At 47.5% G+C, this 17,343-nt stretch overlaps 1 protein-coding gene across 4 annotated transcripts in view; it reads left to right on the top strand.

Annotated features, from left to right (window-relative positions):
* gria3b (glutamate receptor, ionotropic, AMPA 3b) overlaps nt 1-17,343 on the top strand; it is an 85,780-nt gene that overhangs the window by 16,249 nt on the left and 52,188 nt on the right. For all 4 annotated transcript variants that reach the window (XM_042073498.1, XM_042073500.1, XM_042073502.1 and 1 more), the window contains exon 3: nt 6,274-6,513. In XM_042073498.1, coding sequence (XP_041929432.1) covers nt 6,274-6,513 — 240 coding nt within the window. The remainder of the gene's footprint in view (nt 1-6,273; nt 6,514-17,343) is intronic.

The raw sequence follows: 17,343 nt of genomic DNA, 5'->3' as shown, positions 1-17,343 counted from the left end.
GCTGCCTGGTGCACTAAAGGTGCTGTGGAGGAGGCTGTGAAGGATGGGGACGTGGGAGCCAGCAGCACGGTTCACCCTTGATGATTTAGCAGAGAGAGAGAGAGAGAGGGAGAGAGAGATGCAGAAAGGGAAGGAGGGAAAGAGAGGGAAAGAGAGAGAGAGTGAAAGAGGGAGGGAGGAGGAGAGAAAAATGTTTGGTAATGCCACCATTTCACTCCATGCTGTTGTCTCCTGAAGCTGTATCTAGTCAGTGCAGCTCCTCATATATTAAAGAGGAGAGAAATGGAGGGGAAAAGCCAGGCTCTCGGACTGCAGCTTCGTTAGTCGGAGAGCGAGAGAGAAGCTATTAGAAAATGTCCTCCTTAACTGTACCCTTAAGGCCTTTTGTGATGGTGCAGGCTGCCCACCCCCTCGTCTTACTTCTCCTGTTCTGCTTTCATCAGATTGTCCATGGCCGTGTGGGAGAGAGAGAGAAGGAGAGAAAAGAGAGAGAGAGAAAGAGAGAGAGGCTAGATCCAGTGCTGGTCTTGATTATCACCTATTTCATTCTGCTGGAGATGGGTGCTGAGGAAGCGTGTGAGAAGACAGCTGTCTGTCCTGTTATGACTTTGTGTTGTTACCTCTCCCTCTCTCTCTCTCTATCTCAGTTCCCTTCCCTCCTCTCATCTTCACCTCCCTCCCTCGCTCCCTCTGTCCCTCCCTCCTCTCCATTCTCACGGCCCCTCCTCTGTTTCTTCCTCCCTTCTGCCATGCTTGTCCTGTCCTCTTCTCATCCCTTTCTTTCATCACCCCCTCATCTTCTTTATTCGTTCCCCTCTCACTGTCTCTCTTGACTGGGCTTATGCAGCCATCACCCGCGCTCTCTCTCTCTCTCTCTCTCTCTCTCTCTTCTCTCTCTCTCCCCAGCTATATTTGGCTGTCCAGTCACTGTCAGTCCCCCACCCTGGTGGCCTGAAGCTGGCCTGGAGGGGGGCATTCCTTATCCATCAGAGAGCATGCTCAAGCCCCGCGGCGCTGATTGGGGATTAGTCGCTCGCAAAGGGACTTTGTCAACAGCCTCCTGGAAATCCAATTACAGAATATCATAAGCCTAACATGTTTCATACCCTACTTTCTCCTCGCGCAAGAACTCGGGGAAACGGAAGCCCACTCGGGCAGACATTACATTTTTTACACACCCACATACAGTATGCACACTCACACACACACACACACACTCTCTTACTCTCTATATATCTCTCAGATCTGACAGACACACACACAGACGCACTCACACACACACACACACACACACACACACACACAGAAGTTATGTAAAGATCGGGCTAAGGAGATGTTGGGTCATTCGTGGCATTTGTTGGGTCTAGTGTGTGCATTCTCCTGTGGTCGTAAAACCAACGCTGGTCACAATGGAGTGCAGATTGGAGGCAGATTTCTCTGGGTGCGTTGTTTGCTCAACAATTGGATTATCTGTTGTATCTGCGTTGAGGCAAATGTGTCTGTCTTTTTATGACAGTGACCATAGTGGTCAATTAGCTCCATTGCCTTTCTCCTACCGTCACCGTGTTGCGGAACAGTAGAGCACCTATCGTGTTGTATAAGGCATCGTCTTACGTATAACATTACATGTAATTAATTTGGAGCAAATACTCTGCTTTTGTTATGTAGCACGGGAGCAGTGCACGTTTTCTTGGGCTCTTGGAAGAAAATCTGCATGCAGTGACATTTGAAGATAATGACTTGATTCCTGGCAGGCTCTTTGAGCATCTGTATCTGGGCTCTTTTTCCCCCATCCTCTACTCTCCAACACTGAGGCATTTAGAGGTCTCCGAGTGGTAATTGTTTCTGTAATCATGGCAACCATCTCCCCAATCACGAAATCTTAAGTAGTCTCCTCTAAAGCCAGCCACCCAATAAGACAATGTTTGTGTGTGTGTGCATGCGTGCATGTGTGTGTGTGTGTGTGTGTGTGTGTGTGTTTGTGCGTGTGTACGGACAGCTTTACACAAGTCAATAAGCAAAACGAAACACGATAAACGGAGCTTCGAATAACCTCTGTAATGGAACCATCACCCTTCTCTCTTCTGGGTCCGCCATGGAGCCACACAACTGCATTGCCATCGAAGCACCTTTTTCTCCTCTCTCTGTCTCTCTCTATCTCTCTCTCTCTCTCTCTCTCTCTCTCTCATCTCTCTCTCTCTCTCTCTTTCTGTCTCTCAGAGAGCCACACTGTATCGACTGTGGTGGGCAGCCTGCCAAAGCAGTCAGGTAAGAAATCTCCCTCTGCAGCGCGCGCGGGCAGAGAGCTGTTAGGAGCCTGATGGGCAGTTGGCCGGCTGCTCGGCAGAGTAAGTGCCAGTGTCATGAGCGTGGCGTGTCAGGCAGGCCCGGAGCCTAGCGAGGGCGGGCAGTGGGCAGCAGGGGGAGGCGGGCAGGCTTTGTGTGGCCGGCCCCCGGGTGAAGAGGCAGGTGGGCAGGAAGGCGGGCGGCGCCCCCGGTGGTACGGGATGGGACACCACGCTTCTAGTGCCTCTGGGCTGGACATTGAGAAGTGAGATTAGCCACAGGAGGGTGGGGCACAGAGCCCGAGGGGAAGGCTGTTTTCTTAGCCATCCATCCCACACTCACACAAACAAACACACACACACAGATATATACACACTCACACACACAAACACACACACACACACACACAGATATATACACATTCACACACACAAACACACACACACACACAGATATATTCACACACATACACACACACACACACACACACACAGATATACAGTATACACACTCACACACACAGAGACACACAGAGAGAGCTACTGAAGGGATAGCACAATGAGAGCCAACTGTATCAAGTGGCTTAGCCTTTCTGTTTGGTGTCTAGGTCTATTCCTGTCATTGGTGTGAGTCAAGTGCTAACTTTGATCCAGAATGAGCCAGTGTCGAATAACATTAGGTAATACATTATATAACATCAAATTATATCATTAACCAGCTATATGTTTCAATATATAAGTGTATTCTAATAATATTGCTTGTAATGGACACAGACCAAGCACCGGCATATTTCAGTGGGTCAGTTGAGTGTACAGTGTACTGCCAAGGGACTGTGTAGAGTGTTGTTTTCAACGGCTGGCCTTTGAGCGCATCGTCTGAAGCACCTCATCTCACAATGAGAAGAGCTGATCCAACCCCCCCCCCCCCCCCTCTCTCTCTCCCAGCCCAGCAAGCACTTATGAGCTATCTGGCAGTGACAGTGTTCTCAGTGTTTAGGAGGAGGACAAAGCTTATGTGGAGCGATGAGGGGAGGAGTGTGTGTGTGTGTGTGTGTGTGTGTGTGTGTGTGTGTGTGTGTGTGTGTGTGTGTGTGTGTGTGTGTGTGTGTGTGTGAGGGGGGCGAGGAGTGGGATAATGGAGGGGGACATGGAGAGGGAGTGGGAGGAGAGCAAGACAGAGAGAGAGAGAGAGAGAGAGAGAGGGAACGAGAGGGCGGAGGAGGAATTACAAACGACCAACGCACACACTCCATGATTGCCACTGACATTCACAGCAATCGCTTCCTATCCCAGGGCTGTGTGTGACTCTCCGTCAGGGCTTTGGGGGGACGGGAGTGGAGTGGGGGGGGGGGGGGGGGTGCCTCCCACGCAAATCACAACACTGATTACATTATTCAGGGTGGAAAATAAGCCTGTAGGACAGCAGCATTTAGAGAGATTCTAATCATTTCAACACCAGTGGCGAATCCAGCTCTTTAGATCACTCATGCGTTCTGAAACGCGCCTGGCGCTCCTTCCTTCTCACGTCCCTGATTTGCCCAACGCAGCGGCAGCGGCGCAGTGTGTTTGTGTTTGTGGTGCTGTGGAGACCGCCGGCACTCCTAGAGGGAAGGCGAAGCGGTCGGGTCGCCCGAGCCCTCGAGGTTCCAGGCTGTTGAGCGGCGCCGAGATCCAGGACTCGCCAGTGAGGCGAGGAAAAAAAAAAACGAATATGTGGCTTCACCCAAATCCCCTCCTCCTCCTCCTCCCCCTCCTCCTCTTCCCCTCCCAGTAAACACGCCTCGTTGAAATGCAACGTGACGTGAGGAGCACTGAATTATGGGAGCTGATGAGGCGAGGCCCTGGGCTGCCTCTGAGTTGGGGACACAGTCTATTTCCACCTACAACATTTATTTCAATTTCGCTTAATTACTCCTAGAAAAAGGGGCAAGAAGAGGATAACACAAACGCTCAGGCACTGACACTCCGCAGTCACAGCTGTTATCTTTCCCTCCCTCCCTCCCTCCCTCCCTCATTCTTTCCTTCCTTCTCTCCTTCTCTGCCTTCTCCAATTCTCTCTCTTCTTCCTTCTGATGTTCCACTCTTATATGCTCCGGCCAGCACAAGTACAAAATGGCCTGGGCGAGAGAGCAGGAATGATATTACTGAACACAATCTGAAATGCACTCAGGTGAAGAGGACAGCCAGGCTTGTCGAGAGAAGAGAGAGAGGGATAGAGAGAGAGCAGGGAGAGGGAGGTGGTGCTTAAGGGAGAATCCAGATGGAGGTGGGTGGGGGGAGGCAAGGTAAGCGGGTTCAAGCAGTGAGCAGGCTGGCCAGCAGACAGGTGAAGCAGGAAGGACATAAAGGGAGAGAGAGAGAGAGAGAGAGGCGGGGGAAGAAACATTTTTATTAGAGGCAAGAGGCGAGGTGCTTGTTTGAAACCCTAATCAGGCCCAGACAGTTGGAAACAGGGAGGCAGACAGGCTCTGGAGTCCCACAGGAACATGCCAATGAATGTGTCAGCAGCATCTCTAAATTAAACAGAGCGCCCGAGAACGAGCGAACAGAAAGAGTGAACAAGAGAAAAGAGAGAGAAACGGGGAAAAAGAGAAAACAAGAGAATAACAAAAAAAAGAAAAGAAAAATGAAAGAGACTGAAGGCTAGAGGACGTAGCCTCTTCCTGAGAGCCCCCGCCTGCTGCTGCTGTTGAGCCGTCCCCACAATATCCCCGTCAGTGTGCCGCAACCCTGTTATCAGGGCTGTTAGCCGGAGTGATGCGTGCTGCTGCTGGCAGTACTGTTGCTGGGACTGCTGGAGCTGCTGAGATTGCTGCTGTCTGCAGGAGAGGAGGAGAGAGGAGAGTGGAGAGGAGGAGAGGAGGAGAGGAGGAGAGTGGAGAGGAAGAGAAGAGAGGAGGAGAGGACAACTCCACACCTCACAGTCCGCCAGCACATCAGGGGCCCAGAAGGGCTCTTCAGCCTTAGACACCCTCACAGACACCCAGCGCAGGACATCTCCTCACCGTCCCATAACAACCCGTATTTGTCTGTAATAAAGGGGGTGCTTCTCAGGGGACTCATAGGGGTTGTTTCAGTGGTGGTGGGGGGAGGTGGGGTTGAAGCGTTCCGCCTATGGCCGCCTCCTTTCTGTGCACTGAAACGGTTGCCATGGCAGGGAGCTGATGGTTCGGCTTGTCAATCAGCCTGCGCGGGGCTCGTCCATTCAGTGGAATGGAGACATCAGCGCGTCTCCCCCGTTGTGTCCACTGGCCTGTTCCGTTATTGTGAATTTGACGTTTGACATTTGTGAATGTTATGCAGACGGAGCTGCGTCCCGTTCTGATTAATACTCTCCTGCTCCTCGCGCAGCATGGACCATCTCTCTTGCCTCGGGCTGCGTGATGCTCACGAGCGCGAGTAGTCAGCAGCATGGCATTAGATCTAAAGCATGGAACTGAATGTTGCCAGCTCACAGAAATGGGCATAATTAACTTCCATTTGCATCAAGTGTTGCAGGAAGATTATGAACCCTTGATCAGCCAATCAAACAGACCAAGCTTCAGGAAGAAAGCCATGGATGATCTATCTCTGTCTCTCTCTCCGTACTGACAGTTTCACCAAAAGCACTCCACTCATTTGTGAATAATGCAATTATGCTTTTTCGGGCTAAGCACATGTTGTCAAAGCAGATTTTCATCTTGATCTGGATTTGTTTGTATTTCGTATGTGTCCGGAATGTTCTCGTTCTCAGTGTTGCTTATTTTTGGAAATCTTTGTTTCCCCTCCTTTCAGTAAGTCTGTTTCCATTTCTACAAGTGAGTGTTTGGAGTGTTTTTCTGTGGCTGGGTAAAGAATGTGGGAAAGAAATTCCATTTGGTTTCACTCCTCTTTTTTTCTTTCCTCCCCTTTTTTGTGTGTCGGGGACAGCTATGCTTTCTTTGCCGAGAGCTAACAGCACATTTCTCTCTCTCTTTCTCTCTCTCTCTCCTCTGTTTTCTGATTCCAGTCTGCTCCCAGTTCTCCAGAGGCGTGTATGCCATCTTTGGCTTCTATGACAAGAAGTCCATGAACACGCTGACCTCCTTCTGTGGGGCCCTGCACACCTCCTTCATCACACCCAGTTACCCCATCGACTCCGACGTGCAGTTTGTCATCCAGATGCGCCCGGCGCTCAAGGGGGCTGTGCTTAGCCTCCTCTCCCGGTACAAGTGGCAGAAGTTCGTCTACCTCTACGACACAGACAGAGGTGAGTGCTTTACACGCCACGCAGTGACCTGAAGGCGACGCGATCACCCTGAAGTTAGCCTCTGTACAGATGCTCAGTAAAATGTGGGATGCAGCAAAAAAGAATCACGACAGTATGTGATAGATTTGATATTTTCAGGGGCACTGAAGCATTTAATTAAAGGTAAAAGATTATTATGCTTTTGTCCTAATTTTGTCATAAAACGTTAAACAGGACAATAAGTAAGCACTATCAAACTTTTATTTCTTCACATTTTTTAAAGAACTGTGCATTGTCATTTCCCATTATTTTTTCTTTATCTGGCTAGGCCTAAAGTAGCTGGTGTTCTAAAGCTGTAATCAGTGTAGCGTAGATGTGGGTGTTGCCTCAGTGCAAGGGCCTCTTTACACTTGGTTAAATAGTTTTATTAATCCAAACAGGTTCGTACATCACAAGATAGTGACAACTGAATTAGAGCCTGAGGCTGGGTCCTTCAGAAGGCATCCTGATGTTCAAGGGCCATTCTCTCTCTCCTGGCAGGGTGTGTTTGAAGGTGCAGGGTTCATTATTCTTAAGAGCCCCAAACACAAAATGTAATTTGTCTGCTTTGATTCGAGAGCCAAGCCGAGAGACTTGGCACACCTGTTCCTCTCAAAGAAGCCGGGAAAAGACCATGCTTGAGTAAAATGGCATGCGCTCGGTAATCAAATGAAACAAGCCCTAATCAACATGGATGGCGGCTGCTTTTTAAAAAAGAATGGTGCATTAATAAAAACTGTGAGGAGGCCGAGACGGGCCAGTAGCCTCTGTGGCCCCTTCCTGCCGAATGCCCTTCTTTGTGTCTACTCATCGCCGAGAGGTCCTGACCCTGTGGCCACACTTGAGAGACCCCACCCTCCCCACGCACAACACAGCTCAACCTATAGAAGCGTTTCCACATTAGGTGGTGTGTCATGTGCATTGTGTCGAGATGGGATGAGGTGTTTCTTCTTTTGTTTTCCCTTAGTGAATGAAATGAATGAATGAAAATAAACCAATCCCCTTGTTCACAAATTGGAGGGATTAAGCAATTAATTTAAGGGAATTGCCTCGTGTGTGTGTGTGTGTGTGTGTGTGTATGTGTGTGTGTGTGTGTGTGTGTGTACAGTATGTGTGTGTGTGTGTGTGTGTGTGTGTGTGTGTGTGTAGCTGCAATTTGTGTTGCTATTGCTCATGAAGGCAAATGAGCTTTAATGTGGGAATGCAGGTATTTGGGCCCTATTAGAGCTGTGCTATCCGCTGGCTGAGGTTCAGTCCTCTGTGGTTCTTTGAGATAATGTGTGTCTAATTAGATTAGACAAAAGGGAGGGAGCTCTGTGGGCTGCCATGACTTTCACATCAGCGTCCTTCAGTGTCTGCCCACGTCCAGCTACGCTACTCAAAGGTCAGCCTGGCGATACACACAAACAAGGCAGACAGATATCTTTTGGGCTTATTTGTATGATAAACACATGGAATGCTCCTCCAAATAAATATATGTATGACTATAAAACAGATTATTTTAAATATATATCGAATATATAAATCTCATTGTTCTGTTACTTCCGTTTTTGTAAATAATTTCACTAGGATTTGTGTAACCATTTGGACATTTTATAGTTCATCTTGCAAATCCAGCATGTTTTGGCTGAACACTAGCATTCTATTAGTTAGCTATTACATTCTATTAGTTAGCTATTACATTCTATTAGTTACAGTAGCTATTACATTATATTAGTTAGCTATTACATTCTTGACATTTATACAAATCTAGACAATCTATCTAAGTCAAGTAATTGGTTTAATTACCTAAATTCTGTCCACAGAAGAAGTCACATTGAGTTACACCATTGAAAATGAGAACAAAACATGAAGGAGACTGTACGCATTTCTCTGAAATGCAAAGGAAATGATGATTCTAAGAGACATCATGGCCCTTGATCGGACTACATTTCTCTTGATATGGGCATAGTAACATGTTAGGTGGCATTATTCAAGTCATTGCATTTTTGGCCAAAGTAAATGGACATATGTGGACGTCACATCAGTAGAGGACGCCTCCTAGTCTTGGGTCTGTGTTAGTGACATGTCTCACCCTTGACCGCGGATGTCAGACCTTCTTGATGGCCAGTGGTGAAATCTAATCCTTATTAGTGGAGGAACTGTGGCCTCAGGAGGGGATTAGAGCCCTGCATTGATGCTCTCTGTCAAACACCTCAGTGGGGTTTGACACTTGGCACATCAAGCGGACAGATGTATCAAAGAGCCCTCCTCTATCGGGGAGCTGCCACGGCAGGTCAGCATGCACAGACCAGAGATAAAAGCAGCAGGAGTAGAAACCACTCACACACACACACACACACACACACACACACACACACACACAATCCAACAGTAGCCAAACTTTTTTGTGTATGTGGCCCTGACAGAACTACTGTATTGATAGCATTCTACAGGATGTTGAGCCTAACTTTATATTAGCCATTCTTACAGCGCAGCTATACTGTGAAGCGTACTGTAACATATTGAGTAAGATAAACAGCACCGAGATATTTTATTGTTATGTAACACTGGACTTATCTGTTAGAATCTGCTAGTATTACGTAAGTAAAGAGCAGCCATATGCTGTTGTAGACTGATGATTACAGTGTAGATCGTACATTACAGTTTAGTTACATTATATCAAAGGATGCATAAACATGCTACAGCACAACACTCTTTTGGATGCACACTATTCAGCCATTGAAGCCACTAAGTCACCCAGGAAGTGTTGCGGGTGAATGTGGAGACATGAGCAGCCCATGGCTCTGACGCAGTAACGCTAAACGCAGCCTACTGCCAAGTGTTTACACTGGCGGTCAGTCAAGGAAGTGGAGTCTCAGCTGCTGGGAGTCTGTGCACCAACCAACGGAGATCAAGTAGGCCACAGGCTGCTTTTAAATTTACCTCTGCGGAAAAAGGCAGAGATAAATAATTTATTCAGGAAAGAGCTCAAATTAGCCTTGTCAGTGAAAATGAAAGAATTTCAAGCAGTTGGACGGGCAACAGATGCATGGATTGGCGAACCAGGAGTAACCGCGAAGGTTTGGCATACAGCGAATGTCACCTCTCCTCTGCGTTTGAAGGCAGTAGGCACAGAAGACCTTTTGCCGATGGATTTATGTCAGGCAAACAGTAAATGTTATTTCCCTTTTACACACACTCTCACTGGCTTTATGTCTGTCTTTTAAAATAAATGGTAAACATGGTCAGGAAGATCTCTGCCCTGCAGGCATAGGGGGAGATGGTGATCTATCCGTCACCTCACTGCAGGGTGTCCGTATGAAGCGGCTCACCTGCAGTGCGGTAACATGGCAGCTACACAGCAGTCAGTGTCCAAGACGGTGAGCAGTCCTTTCTGTCTGAGCCAATGCAGGTGGACCTAGCTAGGTTAGATGTGTGCTGGCCCCTTGTATATATTTGCTGGCCCAGAAAAGTCAGTTTCACACAATGCTGTTAATTTATTACATTGTAATCAGCCCTCTTTATTTGAGTGGCCTCACATGCTTAGCTTCAACAGTTAGCATCATAGGTGAACTAAGCTGATTCATGATGATAACTGGCGGAAAAACTGACCTGAAGAAATACCAACCCTGAACTGAAACAAATGGGCCAGTGACTGGCCAACCAACTTGCACAACATGCTCCTTTACTTGGCCCTGGCCAGCAGGCCACTGCTTATGTTAAACCTTGGATTTCTTTACTGTGGCTTAAGTGTGTAACCAGTATTTGTTCACCCTGACATTTGGGAGCCAAATTGCTCTACCTTCAGAATCATTCTGTAATTTCGATAAAGATAGTAGTCTGGGGCTTTGAAGGATAATCAGATCTCCATAGCTAACTGAATGGTATTGAGTTACATGTCAATTTTGCCATACCAATACTGCCCATAAAAATGCTTTTCAGGAATTCCAGTGGGTTCACACCAGTGCCCTAGTGTGTTTCCAGCACTCAAACAATAACGTACACGAGCTCCACTGTGCTGGAGAAATGATCTAACATCCAGTACAATCAGTATGGGTCATGGAACGTTCCTGTCTGAGATGTGTCACACTGATGATGGTAATTGGTTCTCTATTGCTGGATTGACGACCTTGCCCACTCTCATGTCCAACAGCCACAGAGTCCGAGGCATAACAAAAGGGCAATGGTGAGACACGGCGTTTATCTGGAGAGCAAATGTCACAAATGCCCAAGCTGTATAGATCACACAGTAGTCCTTTGTGAAATGAAGCAGTATGTACCGAGGGTGTTTACATTGTTCTCTGCTTGATTTGAAAGAGAGAGAGCAATTAATTCCATCATTTTCAAGAAGTGACAGTCTGTGTATCATAATGATGAAGAAAAAGAATTGCAAGTGGCTCACCCACAATGAAAGTATTAGATTTAATATCCAATGTGTTAAAGTAATAAATATAACTTTGAATATTATTATTTAATAGGAATATGGTAAAAACAGATTTTGCATCAGTTTATTTTTACATTTGTGACCCGCGTCTTAGCTGCTGGCATATCATTAATGGTGCAGTGTATTTATGCTGCTTTAGAGCCAGTAGAACTAAAACATAAGAGCTTTTATCAGTTCTATTAAAAACAGATCTGCTTTTATACCAGAGCATAATAACACACGGCCTAGGGATGAGCTGAGGTACAGCTATGACTAAATATATCTGGTCTTTGTCGAAATACATGAGAACAGCTTTTGCACTCTGGAGGTTTTACGTTTTTTTTTGTAATGGAATATTTCACCTGTCTGCTATCACCTCCACTCAACCCAGCGCCCTGCACGTGACCTGGCATGAGGGCACTGCACTGCAGGAGCTGCCTGGTGTGGTGATGTGTATGAATATTCATGCTGCCCTGCCACTGGATGGGAGTGCAGCTATAGATTTGCAGTGATGCATACTGCAGAGTAATGCAGAGGAAGATCATTCCCCTCCTCATCCTCCTCCTCCTCCCCCCGACATCAGAATACCCAGTAGCATCACTGACAGCGCTAGCGTTTTTTTTGTGTCACCTTGTTTTAAGGCAACCATCTCTCTCCCTCCGGGATGTTGGGTCTTCCCAGGCATAAGTTTGGCTGATCACTGAATATATACAACACCCCCCCCCCCCCCCCCCCCCCCCCCCCCCCAACACACACACACACACACTCCGCTTTTTATTTATTTAAACAAATAAAGGAAGAGTGTTCCAGAAAAAGTGTGTGTGTGGAATCAGGACTATATGAGGAGAAGTGAGATGGATTTTGCCCTCTCTGTTGCGGCGGTCAGGTGCGGCCAGATAATTGGCCGGCTTGTGGAGCAGAGACGGATGATTACGGGGTTTATTGTCTCTCCCAGGCACAATCAACCTTACCTCATGTCCCTGATTCAGCACTCTCACCTCCACTTGATTTATGGGGCCACTCTCTCGCTCACGCTCTCTTTCCCCCACTCTCTCCCTCTCTCTCTCTCTCTCTCTCCCTCTCTCGCTCTCTCTCTGCTACCCACTCTTCTCTCTAGCCTATCTACTCCTCTCCCTCTCCCTCTCTCTCTCTCTCTCTCTCTCTCTCTCTCTCTCTCTCTCTCTCTCCTGCTGCATCAGTGTGAGTGCATAGTGCATTTTCTGCAGCACCCCCATCTCGCCAGCTAAATAAAAAAGGAAAAAAAAGAATATGTATGGAGAGAGGGAGAGAGGGAGGAGACCAGCCCTGCTACCATCCCCACTGAGTCAAAGCACTTTTGCTCTTCATTGACATTTGTGACTGGCAGATTATTTGTGTGTGTGCGTGTGTGTGTATGTGTGTGTTTGGGGGGGGGGGGGGGGGGGGGGGGGTTATGCAAGTGACATTTTCGGGGGAGAGACCTGGGGACTATTGGTTGGGGGGGGGAGGGTTGAAGTGTGGAGGAAGAGAGTTGAAAGGGAGGGGAGTGATAGTATTGATGAGCGTCATGCAGAGATCCAGAGGAGATGGGGGTCTCTGCACCGTCTGAAAACAAATTGACTGGATGCATCCTTCCTCCTCCACTGTGAGGGGTGGCTCAGGCGTCAGTAATGAGAAACCAGGCAGGTCTGCAGCCCAGCCTCCCTTTAAGCATGCCCCGCTCTCCTGGTCAGTGCCGGGGACTGGACGCAGCCCGTGCTAGATAAAACATGGCTCCTTCTCTGAGTCACCCACTATTGATCCCCGCCTGCGTGCACATAGATTAGATTACATTACATTAGATTCAACTTTATTGTCATTGTGCAGAGTACAAGTACAAAGACAGTGAAATGCAGAAGTGCAAAAAAAGCAGAAAAGTGCAATGTGATATACAAAGTATAGGCAGGTGGTGCATAGACAGGTCAAGAAATATAGTGCATTGCAGACAGTAGTATATAGTGGATTTACAGAAGGTGGTTTAGAGTAATATAAATGAAATATAAATATGTGCTGTGTATAGTGTGGTGGTGTTGGCTGAGCCCCATCCCGCGCTGTTGTTTTGTGCTGGGTGGCCTGTGGGAGCCTAGTGTGTGTTGGGCTAAGCTGCAGGTTGTGTCCAGGCTCCTGGGCGGAGGGTGCTGGGGCTGGACGCCATATGTCTACTCCTCTCCCTCCGCTAATACATTCTTCACAGCACGCTGCTCAGCTCAGCTCAGGCTGAGGAGAAATCCACTTGGAGAACGAGCCCGGCACAATAGCTAACTCATATTGTGTGGAGTGTGTGTGTGTGTGTGTGTGTCTCTGTGTGTGTGTCTACACATGAGCTGTGGGAATGATCCTCTGGTGTAATGACAACAATCCATTACTAAATGTGGGGGATGATGTGCAATGTTGAATGCTAATCTCCATAATGCACATGTACGGATCAATTACACATACCTAGTGTTTATGGTAATGTGTGTGTGTGTCTGCATTTGCTTTTGTATGTGAAGTGTGTGTGTGGGTGTCTTTTGGTATGTTTTTGTATGATGATGTTGGTTTGCATTCGTTTGTGGGTGTGTATGTGTGTGTGTGTGCGTGGTTGTGCATATGTATGTATGTGTGCATGACAATATAAATTAAGTTTAAATGTTACATTTTTGAGCCTATGAGAAATCTAGGTTATTTTTGTGTGCATGTTTTGCTAAGCATTTTCACCTATGATGCTAAATAAAGATGCGGTTACTAAATAACTTGTTCAAGTCAAACTAAGGTTTTTTTTTTAATCTTACAGGCGCAGGTAGTCAATTTCTTTTCTATTCATTGCTTCTGTAGACCAATTTATACTGCAGTCCTGGTTGGCATTAAATGATGACTTCAAATGATGGCTGAACTAATGGAACATGGTACCTTGAACCATACTTTCTGTGTAAGACAACAGCACTCAATATTACATCGCAGAGCTTGTAAGCGAAGATTGTGTGTGATGTGTGTCAGGCGAGATCCAGAAGCCTCCTCGCTTTATCGACTAAAAGCTTTTCATTAGAGGAAATAAAAACGGCTAAAAGCCAAAAGTCCACCAAGTAGCAGCAAAGCATTTTTTTTTCTCCCACCGTGACGCCCAATTTAAAAAATGGGCTGTTGGTTGCAAAGCGGCTGAACACATTCTGTTTTCCGTTTTTTTCCCCAGTGCTCTGCCATGAAACCCAAAGAAGGATGAAAGGACAACAACATTTATTTTTTTTATTTTTTTAAATACAGACTAGAGTATCAAATGTTAACCGAGACCCCAGTAATAGAGTCAGCGGATTTATATTATGTGGTTTGGGGCATATAGCATGCGTCTGCACTTGAGGGCTTGCTGTGTTGTTTCCCCTAGGGCTTCGGCCTAGCGTGTACGCACACGCACACACACACACACACACACACACACACGCGCCATGGCATCTCTAATGGCTGTTAATAACATTCATATGATGTGCATAGTAATTAGAGACATATTGGCCTCTCTTGGAGTGTCCTTCAAAGCTCCTGACCGCCCGTGGGCTTTTTTGACATGGTTGAATCGATGTCAGGGTACGGCCGCATGTGCTGACCGGGGTCCTGATCAATCTGCTGACATCCCAGCATGCCTCCCAACCCCGTCCACTCCCCTGTTCGCTCTCACTTTCATTCCATAGAAAGAAAAGCAAGTAAACAACGCTAACCCCTTTCCTAAGCCCTTTGGCCAAACTTTAACCTGCCTAATTCAGGCCCACTCTCATGCTGTTTATTGGATACTGCTTATTTGGTTGTGTTGTTTTTTTCTCCTAACATATAATCATGTGATATTGGTTGCTAGGCACCGTGGGTTAACGTTTTTTTGGGCACCATGGGATAATGTTTATTTATTTATTTTTGCTTGGTTTAATGGCACTCACTTTTCACATCTCCAGTTGGGTAAGTGGCGATTAGACGCTAACCTCTGGCTTGTGTTGGTATCAGCCCTGGTTGTTATGATTTCCGAGCTCACAGTTATCAAGGTTACAACGATCAGCATAGATTGGTTGTGCTTAAATTATACCTGGCTTTGTAAAACCCTTTGATAGACATGCTTTCAAACAGTAGAATCATTTGCTTTGCTTTCAGGCTGTTTGGCCCCGGAGGTAGATATCTAGAGTGGAAATGCAGCTGATTCTGAGGGCACAGTAAGGACAAAGAAAACAAGAGTCTTCTGACCAGTGGTTTGGCCAGTGGACCTCTGACAATGTAACGATTCCAGTGTTAGTCCAAGTTAATTAAAACGGCACAATGGAAGTGTTGAGGTGTGTCCAAACACCCATTGTGTGTGTCTCCAGCTTTCTGTGTGTGTGTGTGTGTGTGTGTGTGTGTGTGTGTGTGTGTGCGTGTGTGTGTGTGTGTGTGTGTGTGTGTGTGTGCGTGTGTGCGTTTCTGTGCATGCCTGCACATTTTGCTGTATGCAGGCATCAGTGAGCGTCCTTGTCCATGCATCTGCTAGGATGCCCCTCGCTCTGATGGACGCAAGGCAAGCGTGAAAAAGGTGAAGTGAAAGTGTCCCTGGCGCCACATTAAACCCAGATCAGATCATTCCTAATGAGGAGCCCACGCACCTCCCTCCAACCCCCTCTTTAAGCAGAGCGCAGAAACACCGCCTGGCACAGTTGGCAGAAAGGGGTAGTGACCGGGCCAAGTGGCACATGAATGGGTATGATTAGATGACCACAAACACTCCGTCCAACTGTGCATTCCCCCCCCCCCCCGCCTTCCTACCCCAATGGCCAACAATGCCAGGGGCACTTAATGGCCAAGGCACTAGTAAGCTGGACGACATTCCTCCTCTGGCTGGACGCCATTTAGTCTGCCCTTCACCAGAAACCATCCAGTCATTGAGACTTTGGAAAGCTACTGCTGAATTGTAAGTCTGTGGAGCTCCATAAGAGCATGAGGCTGTCACAGACATGTAAAAGAAAAAACACCATCGCCTTTTGAATCGGCATCTTCTTTATCTTCATCCCATAATGACCCTCTGTAAAGATGCCCGGTTGCCTTAGAGATAACTCATGTCTCCATGGTGTGTGTGTGTGTGTGTGTGTGTGCGTGCGTGCGTGCATGTGTGTGTGTGTGTGCTTGTGCTGAGTGAGTCTGCCCATTCCATTCATCTGGGAGGATCATTTGCAGGTAATTGCTGTCTGGGAAGAGTTTGGTGAATGATGATGGCAGCCTTCAGAAATCAGCCTGGGTTTGTTGTGGTGTTCGTACGTGTTATGTGGGCGCCTCTGCCGGGGCGCGCGAGTGATCGGGGCACCAGTAGGGGAGTGATGGAGCTCTGTGTGTCCAGCCCTGTGGAGGCCTCGTCAGGGTTGAGACCGGACAACTTACTGGATGATTGATTGAACAGCATGGGTGTGCCATAGATGGCTGACGTGTTGATTCAGAGGCCATCTGATCCATCCCCCCACAGCTTGTGTTTGTGTGCATGTGTGTGTGTGTGTGTGTGTGTATGCGTGTGTGTGCATGCCAGACCTCTTAATGCTCCATTTCCCCAGCTCTTTTGCATTGACTCCTCTCAGCGGAGCGCATTGTTCTGCATCTCTCCGCATAACATCATGAAACCCTCTTAGCTCACTAACGACAGTCAGGATGCGGACATGGCCAGCTGGGCGTGTGTGTGTGCATGTGTGTGTGTGTGTGTGTGTGGGCATTAACCTGATTTCCTCCTGATTTCGGGAAGACGCGTTGACGCGTAAGGAATGGGAAAGACAGCCAACTGTCCTTATCCTAATAAACTCAGATGCTCGTTGCTTAAGCAAGGGGCCTAATAAAAGCAGGAGTCGGCCATAAATCGTGTTTGTGGATTTTCTATCATGCGAAGCCTCCTTTGTTTGAGCGCCCGGCCAAACTCATCTCCAAGAGAACTAAATTATGCACGGGTCACCATAAATCAGTGTCAGTGGCGTGTGACAAGATAGGACACACCAGGGAAATCGCAAATGCATAAAGCAGCCTTCATCACGCAGGGACAGGCAGCAGGTAGAGGATGGGAAACGACTCACTGAGGAGAGAGTGCTCCATTTGAAACCCCCCCCCCCCACACACTCTGCCGGCCCTGTCACTGCGTTGCACCACGCGCCACATTCCTCCTTCTCATTCTGAGGGAAGCCTCCTCCAAAAGTCCTCCAGAGCCAGGAGAGGAGTAAATGTGCCTCCTCTTTTTTGTCAAATGCATGTTGAGAATCATCTAGCAATAACTGTACAATAGACCTGGATTGCCTCTTAGCAACCGCTGTTAAGTGAACCTGGAATAAAGCCATTCTCCCACCTCTCCTCTGCCAGCGTCAACTACCATGAAATTGTAGCTAGGAGCACTCTCATTTTCCCCCCACCACAACGTTATAGGAGACAAAATGACC

Source organism: Alosa sapidissima, chromosome 20 (genome assembly GCF_018492685.1).
Source record: "Alosa sapidissima isolate fAloSap1 chromosome 20, fAloSap1.pri, whole genome shotgun sequence".
Taxonomy (NCBI): domain Eukaryota; kingdom Metazoa; phylum Chordata; class Actinopteri; order Clupeiformes; family Clupeidae; genus Alosa; species Alosa sapidissima.
The sequence above is the reverse complement of the archived record's forward strand: the minus strand, read 5'-3'. Positions and strand labels throughout refer to the sequence as shown.